Source organism: Actinia tenebrosa, unplaced genomic scaffold (assembly GCF_029948245.1).
Source record: "Actinia tenebrosa isolate PJP-AT-01 unplaced genomic scaffold, QUT_ActTen_1.0 PGA_scaffold13__45_contigs__length_12533684, whole genome shotgun sequence".
In the NCBI taxonomy this organism is placed as follows: Eukaryota; Metazoa; Cnidaria; class Anthozoa; order Actiniaria; family Actiniidae; genus Actinia; species Actinia tenebrosa.
Genome location: NW_028292573.1, coordinates 8,135,328 through 8,160,764, shown reverse-complemented (window position 1 = coordinate 8,160,764; position 25,437 = coordinate 8,135,328). Strand labels below are relative to the sequence as shown.

General features: G+C 38.6%; 2 protein-coding genes across 2 annotated transcripts; both read left to right on the top strand.

Moving 5' to 3' along the window:
• Positions 1-281: 281 nt before the first annotated feature.
• Positions 282-3,938, top strand: LOC116291633 (E3 ubiquitin-protein ligase TRIM71). The gene is given in 2 exon segments (XM_031698819.2): positions 282-2,147; positions 2,149-3,938. Coding segments are annotated over 2 exon segments (2,271 nt in total). The 5' UTR covers positions 282-639; the 3' UTR covers positions 2,912-3,938.
• Positions 3,939-7,768: 3,830 nt separating this feature from the next.
• LOC148911751 (arf-GAP with SH3 domain, ANK repeat and PH domain-containing protein 1-like) lies at positions 7,769-20,157 on the top strand (the record flags this gene model as incomplete). The annotated part of the gene is made up of 12 exons (XM_089028744.1): positions 7,769-7,800; positions 8,121-8,235; positions 10,218-10,290; positions 11,011-11,144; positions 12,349-12,437; positions 12,768-12,855; positions 13,002-13,094; positions 13,783-13,868; positions 17,330-17,449; positions 17,728-17,795; positions 18,483-18,551; positions 19,976-20,157. Coding segments are annotated over 10 exons (840 nt in total), but the record flags the coding sequence as incomplete, so codon positions are not given.
• Between the last annotated feature and the right edge of the window lie 5,280 nt (positions 20,158-25,437).

Genomic DNA, 25,437 nt, shown 5'->3' with positions numbered 1-25,437 from the left:
AATATTGGCACTCTTGAAGAATGTTTTGATTGCTCAAGAGTTGTGTAATGGTTAAAGTGCAAATGAACCCTTCGACAATACTTTCAGTACTGGTTCTGCATTAAGTAAATAGTTGTTGATTGGTAAAAAATTTCTTGATTTGAGTGATGCGACTCTAAGTTATGAAGGTTTATAGTTCCAATATGTTAATGATGATGACCTCAGGTAAGGTATTTGAGTGTTTTTGTTGTAACTAGTAATACTAAATGCTGGCCATTTTGAAAACACAAATTTAAAATCCATTCCCTATTATCCATTTCTCAAAAGGACTAGTACTGAATGGTGACACAAAAGCTTTGAGCCCAATAAAGCTTTTCCCGAGTCTAGAAAGAAAAGGTTTCGATCACATGAACTAATTGCTTTGGATTGTTTACATTCTTTCTGACAAAATATTCCGATTTGATCGTCACAAACAAAACCCAGTCGATCCATTTGATTGACTCTAGTGAAGGTCAGGTCAAGCATCTCCAAGATTGATGTCATCACAGGCGTCGTGCCTAGACGCATTCTCCACAGGGTGTTCACGTGACTCCTTTGAATATCACATTCTAGTTCCAAGAAATCTGACTCACTGCATTCCTTTTCCGCATCCCTGTGAAAATGGCTGCACTCAAATCGCTCAAAGACATCACAGATACCTTCGAAGAACAACTGACCTGCTCTCTTTGTCTAGATGTATTCACTCAGCCCAAAACTCTTTCCTGTCTTCATAGCTACTGTACAAGATGCATCGCTCAGTGGTATCACACAAGCGGCAATCAAGGAGGCAATCGAATGGACTGTCCGACGTGTAAGACGACGATAGTTGTGCCAGACGGCGATCCTTCGAAGCTACCTTCTTCGTTCTACTTGGATTCTCTTCTGGACTTGCTTCATGGGATGAAAAGCCAAGCTAATCAACCAGTTTTGCCCCATTGTGTGAGCTGTGAACAACCGCGAGTCTTGGTGGCGTTTTGTCAGCAGTGTAATGGCTTGATATGTGAGGATTGCTGCAACGCCCATCGGTTATTGAAAAAAATACAAGATGAACACCAACCAATAATGCTCGATCAATTTAAGGAGGAAAATGTAAACAGTTTCATCAAAAACCAGATGCTGTGTAAGCTACACGAGAAAAAGAAGCTTGAATACTATTGTCAAGAGAACACATGTAGACTCAGCGTATGCCAAAAATGCGCTACTTTGAATCATCTAAACCACCAACTGCAGAGCTTAGAAGACGCTGGACAGGACTCGAGGAAACTGATCGAAGGAGCGATGAATCGAGTCGAGCAACGGAGACAAAACGACCTACAAGAATTACAACAATCTAAAGAAAACATAGAGAGAATTGAAAGAGAGATTGATGTGGCAAAGAGAGATGTCGATGATGTAGTTCAAATGATTTGGAACATGGCCAGAGAACACGGAATAGCGAAGAAGGAGGAACTACAGCAGACGCTCCAGGAACTAACAACAGCAAATAATGAAGAACAAACGGCTATTCAAACAAGAATAAAAGATACAGATGAATTTGTGAAACGTTGCCGAGCACTGTTGGAGAGAGATGTAGCATATGAGGAAATAGAAAGTAAGCAAATGATTGTAGAAAGAAGTCAAATGTTATCAGAAGCTCCTTCAATCTTGTGCCGTCAGCCAGTTCAGCGTAACGTGACAATACGTTACTCCGTGACAGAGCAAGTCATGCAATCACTGCTAGACATCGGCAGGATTGTGAAGAATGTGACGGACCCTGCTCGATCCACAATTGAATCAGTCAAGAAAGGTCCTCGTGGTTTTATAAACGAGTGTAAGATAATCACCAGGAATACAGAAGGAGAAGTGTGTCCCACAAGAATCGAGTCTATTGATGTTCGGATCGAAGATGTGGAGGGCAACGAGGTGGAAAAGAAAGTGTCTGAAGAGCAAACTGGAAAATACCGTGTGAGTTTTAAGCCACAAAAAAATGGACGGCACGAAATTCAGGTGAATATTGGAGGAGAAAAGATCAAGAACTCGCCTCAGAATGTAGAGATACTCGATGTGAAGGAGTTGTTCAAACCTGTGAAAACCTTTGGAGAAGAGGGAAGTGGCAGAGGACAGTTGAATTATCCACGTTCGATAGCAGTCCAGTGATAATGGAGAGATAGCCATTGCTGATTGTTTGAATCACCGTATTCAAATATTCAGTCTTGATGGAAACTATTTAAGAGAGTTTGGCAGGAAAGGAACAGGAGAAGGTCAACTGTATCTTCCATGTGGAGTTGTGTTTAATGAACACAGAATAATTGTCAGTGATGGTCCACATGGTAAAGGCAGGATACAAGAGTTTGACTTGAACGGTACTTATGTAAGAACCATCTACAGACATGACCAATGGTTTGAACCGCGTGGAATGTGTGTTAACGATGATAAAAACATCGCAGTGTGCTGTGAGGGAAAACAAGAACTGGGTATCAAACCAAGTATCAAGGTGTTCAGTAAACAAGGAGATTTAGTTCATGAGTTTGATATGCCTGATAATAATGAACAGCCTTGGTACATCACCTATGGTAACGGGAAATACTTTGTATCTTCTTTTCACATAAACTATGTTCGTGTTTTTGATGTGAATGGAGTTTTCTTGTACAAGTTTGGACAAGAGGGAGAAAGAGACGGTCAGTTTAATGGTGTACATGGACTGGCTGTTTATGGTCTAGACATGATTCTTGTCTGTGATGGTAAGAATCACCGTGTTCAACTTTTCACACAAGAAGGTCAGTTTATAAGGTCATTTGGTAGCCGTGGTTCAGGTGTTGGTCAGATGGATGGTCCTTTTGATGTAGTAGTTATAGCTGATGGTCGAGTGTTTGTGCTAGAATGTTGGGGTAAAAGAGTTTTTGTTTATTGTTAATAGATATCAACCATTCAACACTTTTCTTTACACTTCTATCCCTCTCATACAGTACAGTATAACCCTAATAACTCTTCCATTATGTTTTCCATGAAAACTTTGAGATAAACATTGATTTTGCCCTCATTATTGATGAGTAAACTTGAAATTAGTATTACTTAGTTTGTAGATTCTTTTTGTTTTCTTAATCATTACAGAGAAATTTGTTTCTTTTATCATTTTCATGAGTCAAAAAATAATTAAATATTATGAAAATTAAAAAAACGTGGATGAAACAAAAAAGGATTAAAATTAAATAATAGTTAAGTAATTCTTTGTCAGCTAATTCTTTCCACGTAGAAATTTGAAAATTATTTGCAGTAAGAATTTTTCCAGATCAAATTAAATATTAAGTATTTTTGTTTTATTATTTTGATAAGTTGAAATTTAAAAAAGTAATGTTTTTCAGGTGTGTATCAGCTAATTCTCTTTACATGGAAGTGTGAATATTATTTTTAGCAAGCACGTAGAAAATTTGAAAATTAGATGCATCTAGAGTTTTTACAAATATATATCAAATATTAATTTTTTTTCTTTTGTTATTGTGATGAGTTAAAATTTCATAAATTAAATGTTTTCCAGCTGTCTATCACCTAATTCTCTACATTTATTAGCAATTTAAAATGTTATTTGTATCAAGACTGAATGTTAAGATAACCCTGATAACATTTTGATGGATATGTAAATAGACCTAGTTTAGATTGTACCATTATGTACAATGAGATACTGTGATATTAGTGTTAGTGCTAATACTGTGATTTTAGGGTAAGCTATAGCTATTCAGCTTTGTCTCACCTTCATACCGTGGCAGGCACTTTTATTTTAAGTGCCGCTACGCAGGCTAAGCTATTGTATACTAGATGAAGTAATATTGTAGACTTGATGAAGTAATGGCAATCTTGTTGTAAATATTTATTAGCAAAGGGAAAAGTAATTGGTTTGTGAATAACCCATATTTAGTTTAGGGATTAAAAATATTATTAGTCGATGTAATGTGTGGTATGTGTTTTATATTGTTTTATTATATTATATTATTTATCATTAGTACATTTTATCAAGAGAGCATAAATAAGAGAGGGAAACTTGTTATATTGAAGCGCATGCCATGTAAATTTGCGATTGGGCTATTTTTAGTAACCGGAACATTGAAGTTTAAATTTCGCCTTACCCTACTCCCGTGCGTCATCAACTTGCTTGCACGCTATTTCCGTTTCGTTTTTGGTGATTAAAACAATAAACAGAAAGAGCATGAACAGAAACTGCATCCGGTTACTTAAAATAGCACAAGCAGGAATTTACATGGTGAGCTCACAATGAGAAGCTTCGCTCTATTATTTCTGCTCTCTTGATTTTATCAATGAAAGTATAGTAAGACAAGAGTAACAACCTTTGCTTGCCATACTGCTCTCTCTCACAACAGTCAAAAACATCTTCACCCCACCCCAAACATGTTAACTGGTGCCATGATCATTAACAAGCACAGCTCATCAATTGGTCACTCCCATGTGGTCCCCACCCCACCCCCACATGTTAACTGATGACATCATCATTAACAAGCATAGCTCATCAAGTGGTCACTCCCATGTGGTCCCCACCCCATCCCCCACATGTTAACTGGTGACATCATCATTAACAAGCACAACTAATCAGGTGGACACTCAAAAGACAAGACATTTTACCAAAAGTATTTAATATCATCAAATTTATTTTTACTAATTCATTCTTGTTCAAAGGATACAATATAATATTTCTTCAAGGTGTATGAACTAATGAAGTAAGAAATATTGTTGAAATTCAAACTAAAGCATCAACTCCATGAGTAGGATAACAGCAGGGCTGTCAACTCTCCCGGATAAGCCAGGAGTCTCCAGATTTTGGGCCGTATCTCCCAGTCTCCAGATTAGAGTCTCAAATCTCCCGGATAATCCCCGAAGCTGACCATTTCTTGTGAGACTCGACTTTCACAGCCATAAAATTCCAATTATTTTATGTTGTTTGTGTTGTTTTACATCGCTAACAAAATCAAAACGTTCCTCATAAACTGTTCTTGCAAGCAGGCCATTGTAATGTAAGCGAAAATCTGATTGGTCAGAAATAAACCAATCACATCAAATGTTACAAAGCAAAAGGCGTCTTTTCGCGCGCTTTTTGACGCGCTGTGACGTCATATCCCTTCCCTATCAATTCTCCAGATTTGAATATCTCGGGGGTTGACAGCCCTGTAACAGTAGTGGAAGAAAAAGATGACTGAAAGGAAACGAGTCAGTCTGACAAGAACGTGTGATGTAATTAGTCTATTGATGGTAGTTACTCAGACAATCACTGTTACAGCAGTTTTCTCAGTGGAATTAAAATCTTGTCCCACAAACAACTACACAATATCTGCTGCAAAGACAAGGATTATGAAGCATTTTTGTCTTTTAGTTTCACAGGACACTAAAAAATTGAAGGAATTTATGGTCAATTTTCTGTGATCAAATAAGAAAAAAAATAATTGTGAGATATTCTAGGTAATTTGTTGAGCTTGTGGGACATAGCAACGGTAACTAGGGGGGTAAGAACCATGAATTCTTAAGGCGAATAATTACATTATTATAATTAATGAATATTTTATTCACACTAAGAAGTCTAAAAACAAGACTTGAAATTCCTGCTATTCACTTCAATTTATTCCTTCTATTCACAATGGAATATGGGAAGGGGATGAATGCATTTAAAGGCTTTTGGGATGCAGTTGATTCACTGCAGACTCACTAAATCCTTCCCATCAACCACAGCGCAACAACAGTGAGGGTGAAAGAAGTGACTGGGTACAATTTTGAATCTTAGCCTTAAAATGTGCCACACCCTAATGTTTACTAAGCACGGGGGGGATAGGCAAATTTTTATCAGAAAAATGGGGAGATGCTCAATTTTTGGAAGAAGCTAATAGACTTGCTTAGGGGGATCGTATTTTTTGCGTAACTTTAAGGGGGGAGTGTTAACAATTATTCTGGACATTTCAAATTTTCACCTGCCCCCCCCCCCCCCCCCTCTACCACATATAAACGCAGCCTAAGGTATCAGGAATACTGGTATCACCAGATACTGCTGGTATATTATCAGTATATTTTATCATTAGAGTATTGGTCCAATCACTGTACCTTGTGGCACTCCGCGGTTAATGGCTACCAAGGGAGTACATAAATTATCTATGCAAACTCTTTGACTACGGTCTTTCAAAAAATCAATTACCCAGTTGATTATATAAGGATTAATACCTGGAACAATCTTAAGTTTCTCAGAAACTACATGGTGTGATACGTAGTCAAAAGCCTTTGAACAATCAAATGACAGAAACTTTTTATTCCTTTTTTGCTGCTAAATGATTCGAAAATGTGCGGTCACCCTGTGCGCTGTACGTTCTGAGAAGACTGGCACTCGAAAATCAAAATGGCGGCAGCACTGTGTTGGGATGATTTTTGGACTTTTCACTGTTTTTCGTTAATAATATGGATGGTTAACCGTTAAAAAAGAGCACGAACGTGTCTTGAGAAAGGTATGTAGGCTATCAAATCAAATATTCACAAAGTGTAGGCTATCAATTCAAATATTCGCAAATATTTCAATAATTCAAATAAAATTCAAATATTCCGATCCGATCCGACTCTTATACCTGCCTAGTCTCACTAGCATCCAACAATCATCACGTTTGTTTGTCATGAATTTAGACAGAATTTAGGTAGAAAATAATTTACAGCGAATTAGAACGTAATTATTGTTTTTTCTTCAAGCATATTTTCCTCGGAACAAATTTACAAGCTCCAGTAGCTCAGGTTAGAGCGTCTGACTAACGCAAACAGAAGGTCACGGGTTAGATTCATGCTTCTTTCTGAGAAAAATATGCTTGAAGAAACACAAATCGCATCATTCTTTAATAATAATCATTAAAAGTGTTAAGAAATCTTCTTTTTGGATGGATGTGTAGGAAGAAGTGGAAGGAAAGAGACGAACTTTTTCACTAGTATCTCGTAAGTATGAAGCATTGATTTATTGGAAAAATGAGTTCTTGTTCTCCTTGTTTTTGTTCTTGCTCTTGCTCTCCTTCTTGTCCTCGTCCTGCTCACAGGGCTGTCAACCCCCGAGATATTCAAATCTGGAGAATTGATAGGGAAGGGACATGACGTCACAGTGCGTCAAAAAGTGCCCGAAAAGACGTCTTTCGCTTTGTAACATTTGATGTGATTGGTTTATTTCTGACCAATCAGATTATCGCTTACATTACAATGGCCTGCTTGCAAGATTAGCCATGTGGAACGTTTTGATTTTGTTAGCGATGTAAAATAACACAAACACAAAATAATTGGAATTTTATGGTTGTGAAACCCAGGTCTCACAAGAAATGGTCAGTTTCAGGATTATCTGGGAGATTTGAGACTCTAATCTGGAGACCAGGAGATACGCTCCAAAATCTGGAGACTCCCGGTTTATCCGGGAGAGTTGACAGCCCTGTGCTCATCCTCCTCCTGCTCGTCCTCCTCCTCCTAGTCCTGTTTGTCCTCATTCTCCTTGTCCTCATTGTCTTGCACATCTTTGTCCTCCTTGTCCTCTTCCTCCTCTTCCTCCTACTCCACTTCCTCCTCCTCCTCCAGCTCGTCGTCCTCCTCATTGTCAACCTTGTTTTCGTCCTCACTCTCGTTCTTCTCATTCACGCAACGCTCCACATGAGGATCGTAGCATTGCGTGACGATCTCCAGGATGTCTGTGTATGATTCAAAATAATGTCACGCAGGTAATACATTATCCTTGTTTCTTGATGCAGATAATTGAACATTCTTATTCCAAGCAGAAGATGATGCCAACTTAAATGCGTAAGTTTACCAGTCATGTATGTTTGCTTTTCCTCACTGGGCTTTTGCCAACTCACATTTTAACGCAGCATATCAGATAAATTAGTGAAGTCTGGGTTTTAAACTGTTTCTTGTTCACTTCTGATCATACACACACTCGTATAAAGTAAAATATATGACTTTAAGTGAGGAAAATGTGAAAATTTTTGTGCAGATTCTATTGTTTAAATACTAAAGCGTGATTGGCTAATTTGTTTGAAAATTTGTTTGGGAGGCCTTGGTTGGTGTAGTTGCACAGTAATATGAATTAAAACAGTACACATTGATTCAAATTTGAATAGGGGCCTGGTACCATCACGTGATGGCAGGCATGTCAGGAGGCACAAGTGGGTGTCTGTCATCAGTAATAGTAGGAAAGAAGCCCTAGAGAAAGCCTTTGGAGACAATGATAGTGAGGTAAGAGTCAGGAGCTGTGAGATGTACTATATATTACAGTACTTGCCGCACTGATCTAAGTCAGGGCATGGCTAACTCACAGATTAAACCCTGAAACAACCTCTGGGCTGATCTAAATCAGGGTACGGCTAACTCACAGATCGAACCCTGAAACAACCTCAGGGTTGATCTAAGCCAGGGCATGGCTAACTCACAGATCAATCCCTGAAACAACCTCTGGGCTGATCTAAGTCAGGGCATGGCTAACTCACAGATCAACCCCTGAAACAACCTCAGGGCTGATCTAAGTCAGGACATGGCTAACTTACAGATCAAACCCTGAAACAACCTCTGGGCTGATCTAAGTCATGGCACGGCTAACTTAGCTGATGATTTTACTAAAAATATATATTCGTTTGAAGCCACGGGATGGTTCATCATCAATAGTACATAATATCAAAGAGGTAAGTAGAGGATAGTTAATGTTTTGGTATCCACAAGACATCCTTTAAAGAATCCTAGTCAACTTCAATGCACGCTCAGCATCATTAAGGCATGGCTCTCAGATGAAAAACTGATTAGCTATATCATAGCCAGTTTTCTACGAATCTTCCCCAAACTTGGCAAGTTAATGTCTTTTGTGAAAAGAAGGAACCTTAGGGCCTTGGTTACCATGGAAACTAAGTCACGTGACCACAAGGCCGCCATCTTGGATTTTTAAACAAGCCGTTTGTAAACGTACCGAAACATCTTTAAAACACTCATTAATAATTCATAAGCTTATGGTCCAATTGGAGGCACCATACACGTCACGTGCATGAACCTTTATACCCGATAAAGTCCTCTTCATTAGTATTCAAGTGATTTTATATAAAGACACATGTGATCTTTATATAAAGACCACTCGAATACTATGAGGATGACTTCATCAGGGATGAAGTATGCATCCAAGTTTAGATGAAGACTTAGAGCTTCATCAAGGTCATAGTCAACCCTAATAATCTTTGACTAACGTGCCTATCTTTGCCTTGGCACGCAATATCCAACGTGTGGGAGCTTCTATTGAATCTGATTGCGCATGCCCGTGACGTCAAATCTCTATCGAAGTATAAAAATCCATGTTCGTGACGTGTATGGTGGCTCCAGTTGAACCAAAATCTTATAAATTGTTCATGAGTGTTTTAAGCAGTTCAAAAAACTCGTAGATCGTGTTTTATCAGGTATAAAAGCACTCGGCTACGCCTCGTGCTTTTATACCTGATAAAACACTCCTACTCGTTTTTTAAACACTACTTAAAAGTCATGAAAATGCAGATTACTATTCATGTTTACAATGCCTATATGGATCTAATTGGATATCTTGGAAATTATTTTAAGTTTAATTTTTAGAATATTTTCTATGTTTTCCAAAAAATTAAAAATATTCTAAAAATTAAACTTAATATAATTTCCAAGATATCCAATTAGATCCATATAGGTATTGCAAATATCAAAAGGAATATGGATTTTCAGGACTTTTGAAGTAGTTTCAATACGATTACAAACGATTTTTTTAAAAAATCCAAGATGGCGGCCTTGTGGTCACGTGACCTGGTTTCCCTGGTAACAGATATGCGGTAATTGCTTGCCTTGAAGAATTACTACTACGAGCCAAATTTGGGAAAGATTCATAGTAAACTGTCAAAGATATGAATAAATAACTGATTTTCCATCACTTCCTCAAAAGAGCCATGCCTTAATGGTGCTGAGCGATAAAACACGATCTGCGAGTTTATTAAATGGCTTAAAAAACTCATGATGTATGTTCTCATAGTGTACTGAATTCTTTACGAAATGAACCAAGTCTGATAGAGAAAATCCAAGTTAAAGTTTATGCAAATGAAGACGAATCTATATCAGATATAAAATCACCTTCATGGTCATGATTCCTATTGTGTTTCCTTCATGAATTATTATTGACTTTTTATAAATAGTATTTTCACCGTTATATATCTTTCTCACAGTTAAGACAAAGCATCGTGGAACAGGTGCAAAGGCTTCCTGGTAATGACACATGTGTGGATTGTACAGCAAAAGGTATGTATTGCTCACACTTACAACACAGTTTGTTTTAGGCACTCGATCCTTTGCTGTTTCAGCCATAAGATTATGAAACAGACTGAAATCAGGCTTTAGTTCTTTGGATATTATACAGGACTCTATCTAAACTAGTCTGTGCTAAATTAGATGTTCCTGCTAAAATACTGAATAAAATAAAATAAATAAATAAATATTTTACCAATAAAGAAATAGAAAATGTGCGCGCGTGCTGTGTGCAGTTACGATTCACGCGGGGGTTGGCAGAACACGAGAGAAGTATTAGAGAGTTTTAGATTTACGTTCACGGCAAACGTGAAACGTCAGTTGACCAGTAAAAAATTCTTTTAAATTACTGAAAAAGAATCGCAAAAAAGTCCAAGTAGTAGAAAAACAAAAGAGTATTTGCGCTTGGTGAGAAGGTTTGTAAAAGGTAAAGTAAAATACAGGAAAACGATGAAAATGTGGTCACGTTTGCCGTTTGGCGGGAAGAAAAAAAAGTCAACCTAAAACTCTCTATTAGCAGAACACTAGATACTTCTAGAGTGTTCTGCCAATCCCCAAGTGCTTTATAACTCCACACAGCACAGCAAGCAAGTTTTTTATTTCTTTTATAAAATACAAATTACAATAGCTGTTATTTTAGATAGGAATGACGCAACTGAAAGTGCGCGCGCATGCTATGTGCTCTCATTGCTTTTTTCATTGCCTTCTGACTAGATCCCACATGGCTGTCTACAAACCTTGGTGTCTTGACATGTATCGAGTGTTCAGGTGTTCATCGCGACATGGGTGTCCATGTATCTAGAGTACGCTCATTAACACTCGATAACTTGGGTACTTCAGAACTCTTGGTAAGATTACTCAAAGGATTTTATCATCATATATAACAACACGAACTCATTAGTAACTCAGTGTCCATGTATCTAGAGTACGCTCATTGATAACATGGGTACTTCAGAACTCTTGGTCAGATTACTCAAAGGATTTTATCATCATATCCTCTACTTTCACATCCCCATAATGCCTTGCGTCTTTGGGGGGTAACCAATCAAAAAACTGTCCCAAATTGAAAGGTTTCTTAATTGAATTTATACTATACCTGCTTTTATCTGTACAATACTGATAATCAGTTTATTCCAAGTTATTTTTGCGTGTACAGATCATGAAGAGTTTTGGTTTTACAGAAAATGTATTGACTTACGAAAAAATTCTTAAAATTTACCTTAAACGTCTTCAAGCTTCTATCTTTTTCTGGTTTTTACTTCTTCATTTTATCTTTGGATACCAAACAAGGTATTTTCAACATTGTCTGATCAGCCTTCAGCAAAATAAGTGGATTTTTACCCTCTGGTTAGCCCCCAAAGACGCAAAGTATTATGGGGATGTGAAAGTAGAGAATATAACAACACAAACCATTAGTTATTCATAAGGTCAGCAACGAACCAGAACATCGTATTTGGTCAGGTAGATGAGTCTTGATACTTGATCAAACACTGATTAAGACATGGATCAAGACACGAATGATAGTCAATCAGAGTCCAGAGCAAGACCTATTACAAACCAAACAAAGGAGACTGACGGCGCTTTCTATTAAGTCAAACCTGCCAGTTGTCAAATGCGTTATTTCTATAGAACTGATTGACCAAGTTATAAAAGGTTATAAGAACTGATGCGTAGCTTTTGAGAACTGGGGTGGTGTAGTGCTTTACCGGTCGCCTCTCACCGCTGTGGTCCGGGTTCGAGCCCCGGCTCAGACTGGATCATATTTGAGTTGAGTTTGTTTGTTGTGTTGTTCTCTCCCTTGCCACGAGGGTTTTCTCCGGGATCTCCGGTTTCCTCCCTCCGTAAAAATCAACATGCCAGTTAAGTCTTGTATGTTGTAAATATAGAATGTAGTGGTAGTGCGTGTGGAGGGAAGAGCCCCGTGGGGAGTGGTGGTCGTAAAATGTTTTTTCTTCTGGCTGCTTGGACTGGTCGTATTTGTGATACAGTGTTACTATTATGGGCACAGTTATCCTAAACATACTGATATACTGATTATTGTTTTTGTTGCAGTTGGCAAAGGCAATCAGTAATGGTGGTTTTAATGAGATCATGGAAGCAACACTCGACTACAACAAGAAGCCAACAGCTACGAGTAACATGTAAGTGAAATGACTACGAGGAAGATAGCAGTTACTTATGATGATGACGATGATGATTATAATGATGATGGTGATGGTGATGGTGATGGTGATGGTAATGATGATAGTGATGTTGATGATGATGACGGTGATGGTGATGGTAATGGTGATGGTAATGATGATGATGACGGTGATGGTGATGACGATGATGGTGATGGTAATGATGATGATGATGATGATGATAGTGATTATGGTGATGATGATGATGATAGTGATTATGATGATGATGATGATGGTGATGATGATAATGATGTTAATGATCATGATGATAATGGGTGTTGTTGTATCCAGGGAAGAGAAGAAAGAGTTCATCAGAGCCAAGTACATCAAGCACCAGTATGCTCAGAAATCTGGCGATGGACCAGACAAGATTCTACAAGTAAGTTGTACAATACGAATATTTACAAGTCTGGAATCATTCGCGCCAGATATGCTAAAAGACTTACAAAATCAATTCATGTCGTTGCGCTGAGCAGCGGAGGGCCTTGGAATATTCTAATGATGAGGTTATTTTGCTTCTTACAGGAACTTCATCTTGCTGTCAAGGCTCGTGATATTCTAGCCGTCTTACAAGGATTCGGAGAGGGAGTCGGCCTGACAACCCCTTTACCAGGAGACGTAGGTTTTATTTTATTTTATTTTTATTTACGATTCGATAATCAGCCCCTCATCATCATCATTATCTGTTGTTGCAGAAGCCTGATCTGTTCATTGAACCAAAAACAACTTTTCGCGTACGAAGTGAGAATACGAACAACAATTGCTCAGTAACTTACGAGACACAGTAGTGTTGCGGAAATATTGCACGACTATGTTGCAAACATTAAATACTCGTGTCGTGTTTTTAAGCCTGATTTTCAAGCAACCTACAAATCCCGTACCCAGACAATCTCGTACCCAGAGCCTAGGTTTCTTCTCACTTGCGGCGAAGAACGAGGGCTCTGGCATAATCCATTTTTGGCGCATACGCAATTTTCCAGAATTTTTATTATATCTAAAAATATAATCAATGAAAATCATGCTATCAAACAGAGTTTGAAATAAAAATTAGAAATAGGGAACATGTTTTGTTTATTTTTGGCAAGTCTTTCAACGTATGCGCTCTTATACGGATATATATGGATTATGCCAGAGCCCTCGTTCTTCGCAGCAGGCCAGAAGAAACGCATTTCTTAGTGCGCATGCTCGACGAAATTGATATATTTCATTTCGTCGAGCATGCGCACTAAGAAATTAAGTGGCATGCAATGTCGCTTGCAACATCGCACCCGGTGTGCCTCACCTTTATTTGTCATTCTTTTTTCAGCCATCGCTGAACCCTGCTTTACATGTCGCCGTGGAACAAGAAGATCTTACCTCACTACACATTGTTGATTTCTTTGCTCAAAATAGGTTAGTACACGACACGCCCTTGTTAAAAGTACCCCTCACACTTAAGTCAATATTTTCAGTATTGATTCTATAGTATTTTTATATAAAATATTGAGGATATTGAGTTGAGAGGTGAGGGGCACTTAAAAAAAAACAAAACAAAAAACTGTAGTTGGAGCTGTTAGAGGAAGTAAATGCTCTGTACGGTTGCTTAGGCTAAGCCTCAATTTTGTTTAGAATACTCACATGTTCCAGTGAAGGTCCATGGAATTTCTAAGTGTTTGTATTTTTGAAGTTGTGCATTCTTTACTTTAGCTTTTGTGCATGGCACAGAATGCCTATTGTTTTAGGGACATGCACTTACAGTTCAGATTCTCACGTACATTTCAATGGGTGGGCATAAATTTGAATGATAATAGAATTCCTCAAGTTCTGATTGGCGAATGCATCCGAGCAAAGCGGGGAGCGGGAAGCTGCGAAGCGTATCCCTCGAACGAAGTGTGAGACTGACAAAAACCGCCTCCTTTGTCTTTATAATCCGTGTTTGACAAGTGATCACCACGCATGTAAACAAACTAATATCTAGTCTTTTTACCAAACTTTTTTGACCAGCATAGGAATTTAGTTTACAAATTGAAACTTACGGCTCTTTTGCAAGCTAACCGACATATAAATTCAATACAGTAACTAGTTTAAAGGAAGGATTTAAAACCTAAATCGTGGTTAACTAATCGGTTAAATCTGGCGGCCAAAGACAGAAAACTCTGTTTTCTCCTGTCGTTTATTAAAAAAAATTGTTTGCTATCAAAAACCGTTTAATGAAAATGAAAAACTGTTTGAGTAAATCGCTTATAAACAGAAAGTTTCGCGTACTTCTTGTTACCGGTAAATTTTTATTCCTGTTTTCGATTCAAAGCTTTTCTTTTATAAATCAAAAGTCAAGGAGACGCTTAATACGCAGTTAGCCTTTATGGAGCTGCCGATCTTCACCTTTCTTGAATGAGCGATATGAAAACCTATTAGTAGATTCGATAGCATATATAGCATATGAGTCATGACAATTACTCATTTGGTGGCTCCTAAAAGTCAAAGTTTGAATGAACTAGGAGGTTTGTCCGATGAAAAAAACACACAAGACAGTGTTTATTCATTCAATTTGGAGACAAAAGAGCTAAATGATAAGAAGCTTAGGCGAGAAATGAAAAATGACTTAATCCATAAACAATAGAGGTTATGTTTTTGATGCTGCCGAGAGTCCCGCGGACAGCTGCAAGTACTTCGGGAATCCCGCTCAACCCAGGCGCAAAGACCACACATTTTTCTAACTTTAAAAACCTCAAATATAATTTTAACGGATAGTCCGTGTAATGGGTGCAAAATGTTCTTTAGACATTAAAGTTTGTTTTGCACCTTTTGGCCATCGACCAACTCACTTGGAAAACAAAATATTTCAACATCAAGATGTACGACCTCTATGTTTCCATACTTAAATGTTTAAAAAGTCCTTCTTTTTCTTGTTAAAATCCTCAAAAAAAATTTTATCGTTTAATTTTTTTGATTTTACCAAATGACAAGATGATATCTCTACTTTCATTTGCACCCTTTGGCCATGTAAAAAACTTAAGAAGAAGATACAAAATTACTGGTTTTCAGAGTCTACTTGAGCCATTTTCAGCCAATTCTCCTGTAATTTTACTCTGTAAACGAGTCACAGTCAAGTGAACATGATTTGAACCGCGCGCCAAAACAATAGAAATGTCCCGGATGTGTCCGCCTATTTTGTGCCATGTTTGAGCGGTGCGATTAGTATAGTTTTAGACTTGAACAGTGATTCTGAAACGATATTCACTGCTGAAGCGGTAATTATGAGGTTTCTCAAACTATGATCGAAAGCAACTAAAACGTTGTTTCATCCTGAATTTCGTCTTTTTTTGATATTCAAGTCTAGAATTATACTAAAACAATTATGGTGATACTTAACTTGCCGCTCGGTGAATATTCATTGATAATCACTTCATCTTCGGCGAATAATTGAGTAAATGTGTCGTTAATCAAAGAACACAGCGGTTTTTGACTAATTGGAATACGGTATATTCTAAGTCTGCACAATTTGTTTAACGAGTGACCATTCGAATGGACGAACGAACGAAGTTCATCATTGAGAATGAAAATAAATATGATATCCATGGTTCTGACTCCCCTTAGTTACCGTTGCTATGTCCCACAAGCTCAACAAATAGACCGTTTTCTCAAGGTTGCGTGCGCATCCAACTTGACGGGCCACAAAATTGAAAAACGCAAATTCAGTAAAATTGAGAAGACAATTTTATATTTAAAGACGAGAATAATCGATTTTATGAATTCTTATCGAAAAATCTAATAGAAATGTATGATATAATTCTCATCATAAAGCTCGTGTTCTGGTATCGTGGCCCGTCAAATTCCTTAAATTTGGATGCGCACGCAACCTTGAGAAAACAGTCTATTGTCAAGAATATCTCATAATTTAAGACTCTGATTGGTGGAAGGTTGTTTATAAATTGTTTCATTTGGTTACTGTCCGACGAAAAGAAAAGAAAATTGCCTCGTTATCCTTGTAGTACTTGGACAAGATTTTAATTCCTCTGGATCTGATTGGAAACCATGACTTTAGCTGACAAGAGTATTAATAATAATAATTATAGTACACTCAACAAAGTTACTCGACTCTGATTGATCGAGAGGAGTACAATTATAGCGTTAATTGTACTCCGTAGGAGTAGCGAATTAAGTCGCTATGGCAACACGGCCAAAACAATGTCAAAACAATTATTTTCTATCATTTTGTCTGTATAAAACATATAAATAAAATTTTAAAGCCGTAAGAACTAATCTTTTTTATGCATTTCAGTTGCGCGATGGACTGAAAATCGGCCTCCAAATAGACAAAGATGAACGGCGTCGCTTCGCATTTTTACTGAAATTTCGTTGAGTGAACTATAAACAAAAAATCACACGATCTTCTCGTACAATTTGGAATTAATAGACACTCGTAATGTTTTGAAAGATCGAGTAATTGCACGAGCCTTTTAGTCTATTAATTTCCAAATTGTACTCGAGATCGTGCGATTTCCTATACTAATAATTATAATTTTATTACTTATATAGCGCAAAATTCATTAAAATGTATGATCAAGTTGTGCTTTACACTCTTTACAATCATTAAGAATCAAATTGTACTAAAACTATATCTAAAATCATGTAGTCCTATTCATTATATTTACAGATAGAAAATCAAAATAAACGTAACTAAATAAACTAAATTTACCAAAACTCACAGTTACTCTGAGCTCAAAATTTAATTTAAAATATTATATATAATTAAAATAGGCTTGCCTAAATAGTTATGTTTTAACTTCTTTTTTAAATCTAGTAATTTTGTCCTCAACCCTAAGGCTTGGAGGCAAAACGTTTACTAACGGTTATGGTGTTTGTTCCCATAGTAACGACTTGAATGGAGTGAACATAGATGGTAATACTGCTCTACATTTAGCCGCAAAGGACGGTAAAACAGAAGTAGCCAAGGTTCTTTTGCGATCAGGTGCTATCGATAGCCTCTATAGGTAAGCATTGAGAACTAGCTGTGCCCTGACTTCGATCAACTCAGAGGTTGTTTCAAGGTTTGATCTGTGAGTTAGCCATGCCCTGACTTAGATCAGCCCAGAGGTTGTTTCAGGGTTCGATCTGTGAGTTGGATGTGCCCTGACTTAGATCACCCCAGAGGTTGTTTCAGGGTTTGATCTGTGAGTTAGCCGTGCCCTGACTTAACTCAGCCCAGAGGTTGTTTCACGGTTAAATCTCTGAGAATCCATTCATGATTGTTAATTAATTGTTTTCACAGCGAATGGTAACGGCAAGACGCCACTAGACCTGGCGAGGGACGCTGGTCACAAAGAGACTAGTGATCTGGTAAGATGTTCTATACTGAACTTACTATCGTTGAAATCATGGGATCTGGAATATAGAAATATAAATGAATGTATGTTGAATAGAATAGACCTTATTCGTCGCGGTGCAATGTTTTCCCATTTCAGATCACGTGTCATTCTCTAGAGTATCATTTCTTTGTTTAACGGTTGTGCATGAGAAGACACATGAATATGGATACCGCTCAAACAAAGAATCTTATTCTCTATCTAATGTAATGGCCACTAATGGACAAAACATTTGACCGCAACATTTGCAATAAGATACTGTTCTATGAGTTGAGCTGAGTTTGATTGGGTTGGGTTGGGTTGAATTGAGTAAGTACCTAGGTTGTAGGTAGTATAGTGACTTAGTTTGGCTCTAGTTGAGTAAGGAGAGCGGTACGAAGGAAGGAAATGAAGAGGCGCGTGAATTAATACAGACCATTAGCATTATTGCCGCAAACCGCTAGGGATCAGGCCCAGAAACACGCCTGCAAACACGGAGAAACACTCTGCATCAATGAAATTCAATATGGCGGCTCTTCAAGAAAGAACTTCATTATGACGCCTTGTGCTAAATGTCGAAAGTTTCAAGGAAAACTGCAGTTTGAGGTTTGCGGTACCTAGCAAGAACGTTGCGTCCTTGGTCCTTTTTAAAATGCTTCAATTTTTCCTTTTTATTCAATAGTTGAAAAAGTATTCGTCAGGAAAGGTAAACCACTGCGATCACGTGAAAATCGACTGGGGTTTAACGCAGGTAGGTTCTATCGATAACAGCATTTATGGTATTGTAACTGTTGCGCACAACAAGAAATGCAACAAGGTTTTCAAGGGAGGTTACACGCATTAAACCAACTTTTCTTCAGTGCAACGAATTCATTAAGTGAGGAATCCAGTCACGTGATGGCAGCCATGTTAGATGGCAGGAACAATACAATCGTTTTACATGAGAAAGAATTCAATTCCCAAGAGCAAAGGGATTTTATTGTTCTGCCATCTAACCACAGGCAGTCCAAGCTGTATTATGGACGTGGGCACGTGATAATGCAAAACCTTTATTGGTTGAAAACATCATGAGATTGGCAGCAACTCTGCAGGTCGTGTTCACATAACTAGGATAGTTTCGCGAAAGGTTGCCGAAGCGAACACTTAAATGTATGTTTTCTCTAAATGCTGACGGTATATATGACGTAGCTATTGATATCGCTGACATCAAAGCTAACCTGAGTAACGACGAAACACTGAACGACTCCACCAAGTTTGATAAGGTAGTTGTTACTAAACCATCCACCTGATAGCAAACGACGAATCGTGCTGAACCACGAGGAAATATCTATAATCGATAAAGTTTTGAGAAATTGATAAAGTTTGTTATTATTTATATTGTTATTATCATCATCATCAACATCACCATCATCATCATCACTATCATCATCATCATCACCACCACTATCATCATCACCATCATCGACATCACCATCATCATCATCACTATCATCATCACCATCATCATCATCATTATCATCATTATCACCATCATCAACATCACCACTATCATCATCACCATCATCACTATCATCATCACCATCATCAACATCACCATCATCATCATTATCATCATCATCATCACCACTATCATCATCACCATCATCACCATCATCATCATCACTATCATCATCATCAACATCACCATCATCATCATCTTCACCATCACCATCATCATCACCATCACTATCATCATCATTATCATTATCATCATCACCATCATCATCACCATCACTATCATCATCACCATCATTATCACCATCATCATCATCATCATCATCGCTATCATCATCACTATCATCAATATCATCAACGTTAACATTAATATTAAAGTCTCTCACACGAGATCAGATCACAGAGACAATTCTTAATGATTTTTGTGATAAATTCTGGTCACAGCAATAGTCTGGTACCTACGACAAGTTGCAGGAAGCCAATATAGACTGTATTTGTTCTTCAGGTCGCGGGGACAGAGCGATTGAAGTTTATATGCAACATCGTGTATACTTTCTCAAACGACCTGTCCCTGTGACAACATCAAAATAACCAATGAGCGTGTAGTTCGCAGATTGGTCATTTTTTTCCGTCTTATTCACAGTGAAAGGTTAATGTGCCTTTTAATGTTTTTGTCTTCAGGGTCGAACAGGTCCCCCCACTCCTCCCCGCCACCGTCGAGTCTTACCATCAAGACCAGTCAGCCAGTTTGTCACGCCAACCAAATACAGCTCAACGCATCAACAGGACGAAGAAGCCGTCAGCGCGCTCATATCAGGGCTCAGTCTCACCGATGAGTTTCCCGGTCATTACACGCCGATGGGAGCTGGGAATAGGTTATCAAAACCTAATGCATCCCCGGTGATCATGAGAAGAAAACCTCCCGCACCCCCCAGGTCTGGGGAAACCGTCGCTGTGTCTGTCAGATCTAGTATTGCCTTCCCAGCTTCTGGGGCGGTATCTTCCAGCACCTTTGGACATGGACCAAAATTAGGGTACGTTTAGTGATAAACCATTTTAATCTTCATAGGATTTCATAGACTTTTAGTCTAAACCTAGTATTGGTTTATCATAAATCCTGCATTCTGATTGGCTAAGCTACTAATGGTCTATTAGTGATAGCCCACTAGTAACTATAACTGCAGGTTTTGACAACCAAGAACTCGGTGTTTCAACCTAATTTGAATTTCATTATCTGTTCCAAATTAAATGGTAGTCAAACGCTGGTCATCATGTGCTAAAATATTTTTATTTAAGTGTCTAGTGATTCTAGCGCTTTCGCACTAATTGGGGACACTTTTCACTCAAACGCACTACCACTACATTCGATGTTCTATGCACACAACTCTCATCTCACATGTCGATGATGGGATCTACCACTACATTCAATATTCTATGTACACGACGCTCAGCTCACATGTTGGGATCTACCACTACATTCAATATTCTATGCACACGACGCTCAGCTCACATGTTGATGATGGGATCTACCACTACATTCAATATTCTATGCACACGACGCTCAGCTCACGTGTTGGGATCTACCACTACATTCAATATTCTATGTACACGACGCTCAGCTCACGTGTTGGGATCTACCACTACATTCAATATTCTATGCACACGACGCTCAGCTCACGTGTTGGGATCTACCACTACATTCAATATTCTATGTACACGACGCTCAGCTCACATGTTGGGATCTACCACTACATTCAATATTCTATGCACACGACGCTCAGCTCACATGTTGGGATCTACCACTACATTCGATGTTCTATGCACACGACGCTCAGCTCACATGTTAATTTTTAGGGAGGGAGGAAACCGGAGAACCTGCAGAAAACCCACGTAGCATAGGAGAGAACAACACATCAAACAAACTCAAACTCTGCTGTCAGACAGAAAGAAGTTTATTGAGTTCTATTGTCAAACATTGACGTAAAAATATGTAGAGTTTCGTGTGTGTATCTTTCTTTTATGGGTAAAGGTGATCGGTGTACCGTCTTGGTTCATCTTTTGTTGTATTCTCTTGTGGTGAGCAGTTAATAGAGAGTTTTAGATTTACGTTCACGGCAAACGTGAAACGTCAGTTGACAAGTAAAAAAGTCTTTTAAATTACTGAAAAAGAATCGCAAAAAAGTCCAAGTAGTAGAAAAACAAAAGAGTATTTACGCTTGGTGAGAAGGTTCGTAAAAGGTAAAGTAAAATGAAGGAAAACTATGAAAATGTGGTCACGTTTGCCGTTTGCGGGGAGAAAAAAAAGTCAATCTAAAACTCTCTATATCAATCGACGTCATTACTGTAACAAAGATTTATTTGCCCCGTGGATGCCCAATAATACCTTGCGATCCAAGATGGCCGCCGTATTGTCGAAGTAGTCCATTATGTAATTATTTTTGTTTGGTAGGCATGAAGATGCAAACAAGACATCGCCTGAATCCCCTCCGCCTCCAATCCCAATGAGATGTTCCTCTGTTAGCCGTAAACCATCTACTCATCCTCCCCCTCCCCCTCCCCCCAAGCCTCAATTCGATGACACCCACGTCAAACCCCCGACATTACCCGACATTAGAATCAATTAACATGGTGGCTATGACGTCACATGCACAAGGACAAAAGAAATGGCCGCCATGTTGGTCTACATGACCCAGAATCAATTAACATGGTGGCTATGACGTCACATGCACAAGGACAAAAGAAATGGCCGCCATGTTGGTCTACATGACCCAGAATCAATTAACATGGTGGCTATAACGTCACTTGTACAAGGGCAAAAGAAATGGCCGCAATGTTGGTTGGCATAATCCAAAGTCAACCAATATGGCGACTATGACGTAACTTAATGGAAAGCGCCCTTGGAAATCACACGATCTCGCGTACAATTCGGAATTAATAGGTACGAGTGATGTTTTGAAAGTTTTTTTCAAAATAGAGGATTTGCACCATCACGTGACGGCAGCCATGTTAGATGGCAGGAACAATAAAATCGTTTTACATGAGAAAGAATTCAATTCACGAGAGCAAAGGGATTTTATTGTTCTGCCATCTAACCACAGGCAGCCCAAGCTGTATTATGGACGTGGGCACGTGATGGTCCAAAACCTCTATTGGACGAACCTTTTTTGAGAACTTTCGAAACGAAACATCACGAGTATCTATAAAATCCGAATTGTACGAGAAGACCGTGCGATTTTTTGAGATCAAGAATGCACCCTTCAAAGTCCAGTATTGCAGCTGTGTAAAAATATACTCATTTTTGATAGACATGGCTTAGAGTAATCAAAATGTTTGTTTAGACCTCCAGCTGTGCCGCCTCCGCCGACGAGAACCGATTCAACCCTGCCTTCAAACAAAGGTAATAGCACTAATCTCGTACCCAGAGCCTGCGTTACTTCTGGCCTGCGTCAAAGAACGAGTGCTCTGGCATAATCCATTTTGTGGCGTATGCGTTTTTCCGGAAGTTAAATATGTTCAATGAAATCATGCTTTCAAACAGGGTTCTGCGTTTACTTCCGATCAAAATAAAAATTTGTAATTGGTCAACATATTTTTTATTTTTGGCGAGGCTTCGGTCGCATGCACTCTTATGCCGGAAGTCCAAGAAGTCCTGGTCCAAAAAAACGAATTATGCCAGAGCCCTCTTTCTTCGCCGCAGGCCAGAAGAAACGCAGGCAATGGGTACGAGATTGTAAGAGCACAGGAAAAGCTGCTAGATACCTATGTTACGGACACCTCTATATTACGAACACCTCTATATTACGAACACCTCTATATTACGAACACCTCCATATTACGAGCACTTCTATATTACGAGCACTTCTATATTACGAGCACTTCTATATTACGAACACCTCTATATTACGGACACCTTTATATTACGGACACCTCTATATTACGGACACCTCTATATTACGAACACCTCTATATTACGAACACCTCTATATTACGGACACCTCTATATTACGGACACCTCTATATTACGAACACCTCTATATTACGGACACCTCTATATTGCTGGCAGATATATTCAGGTCCCGGCAAATCACCATTCATTCTATGTTTCATAGACCCGACCTCTATATAAAGGACAGTTGTTCTGGCCCTTTAGTGTCCGTATTATAGAGGTTGCACTGTATTTGATAACCGCATCTGTAGTCAATAGAGAAATATGGAGAGTAATATTATTATTATTTATAATTAAAGGTCCAAATAAAGATGATAGTTTACCTGAAGGCCCCTCTACACCAGTACCAGAGCTACCTCCAAGGCTACACTGTACTCCGGTAAGAGACTTTAGATGGATAAAAAAAAACTGTATAGAGACTTTTTGCCAATGGTAAGCGTAGTGGTTTATTGCTCGGCTATCACCGTTGTGGTCCGGGTTTGAGCCCCGGCTCGGACTGGATCGTGTTTGTCTGATGTGTTGTTCTCTGTATTGCCATGAGGATTTTCTCCGGGTTCTCCGGTTTCCTCCCTCCGTAAAAATCAACGTGAGTTGAAGTCATTTGGGTGTTACGGCATGTTGTACTGTGTACGTGCTGTAAGTCAGTACCGTACGTTTCCCACTCATACGATAACCATTTTTATAGAAGCCATTTCAATGTTACGGCATGTCATACCGTGTACGTGCTGTAAGTCAGTACCGTACGTTTCCCACTCATACGATAACCATTCTTATGGGAAGCCATTTCAATGTTACGGCATGTCGTACCGTGTACGTGCTGTAAGTCAGTACCGTAAGTTTTCCACTCATAGGATAACCATTTTTATGGGAAGCCATTTCAATGTTACGGCATGTCGTACCGTGTACGTGCTGTATAGTCAGTACCGTATGTTTCCCACTCATACGATAACCATTTTTATAGAAGCCATTTCAATGTTACGGCATGTCGTACCGTGTACGTGCTGTAAGTCAGTACCGTACGTTTCCCACTCATACGATAACCATTCTTATGGGAAGCCATTTCAATGTTACGGCATGTCGTACTGTGTACGCGCTGTAAGTCATTCAAAAACCGCTCTAAACTAATCTTCTGATCTAATTTTTCTGATAATAGACCACTTCCTCTCATCCTCGTCGGGTTCAAGCTCTTTATGACTGCGAGGCTGATAACGAAGATGAGCTTTCGTTCAAGGAAGGTGACATCATTATCGTGAAAGGTGATGCTGAAGATGCTGAGTGGTGGGTAAGTAAAGGTCGCTCACCCTTACCCCTGGGGTCTCATCACTCACCTCTCACCATTCCTGACTTAGATCAGCGCAGAGGATGTTTCTGTGTTTTTGATCTGTGAGTTAGCCATGCCCTGACTTAGATCAGCCCAGGGGTTGTTTCAGGGTTTGATCTGTGAGTTAGCCGTGCCTTCACATAAATTAGCCCAGAGGTTGTTTCAGGGTTCTATCTGTGAGTTAGTCATGCCCTGACTTAAGATCGGCCCAGAGGTTTTTTTATGGGCTTGGTAGAGTGGGTGTTTGATTAGCAATGGGAAAATTACAAAAAGCAGTAGTGGGGTAGTGGGGTCAGTCCTGTTTTGACCCAATAAAGCAAAAAAGACACAAATGGCTGTTTCTTATATTTTTTTAGGTCGGCGAATTAGAAAAGAATCCAAAAAAATCCGGAGTCTTTCCCATCAGTTTTGTCCATGTGCTCTCAGAATAATACAATGACAGTGACGTCAAATGTGGGTGTTACTCCTATGACGTCATTCATCGTCATGGCAACTGGAAAACCGCTGTGCATTTTGTTTGCAAGTGCAATTTCTACGGAGGAAGAATGACTGCAGGGAATATAATGAGTAGTATATCATAAAATATTTCAAATTATAGTTATTTGAGCTTTTTATTTATTAATAAGGCAATATTTTTATTTGCCATGTAGTTTTTTTTTTTCATAACGAACAAATTTCAAAAAATATATTTTATAATGACTGAAATATCGTAATTCATTGTCGGGAATTTTTTTAAATTTTTTAGGTGAAAAGTATTTTTACGTGAGATTTTGCGTACTCGCTTGATATGATAGTTTTGAAAGCTATTTTCCTGCAGAATCTAAACTTGTATTTGTGGATTTCAAGAAATATTGAATATATGTCTTTACCTTGGGC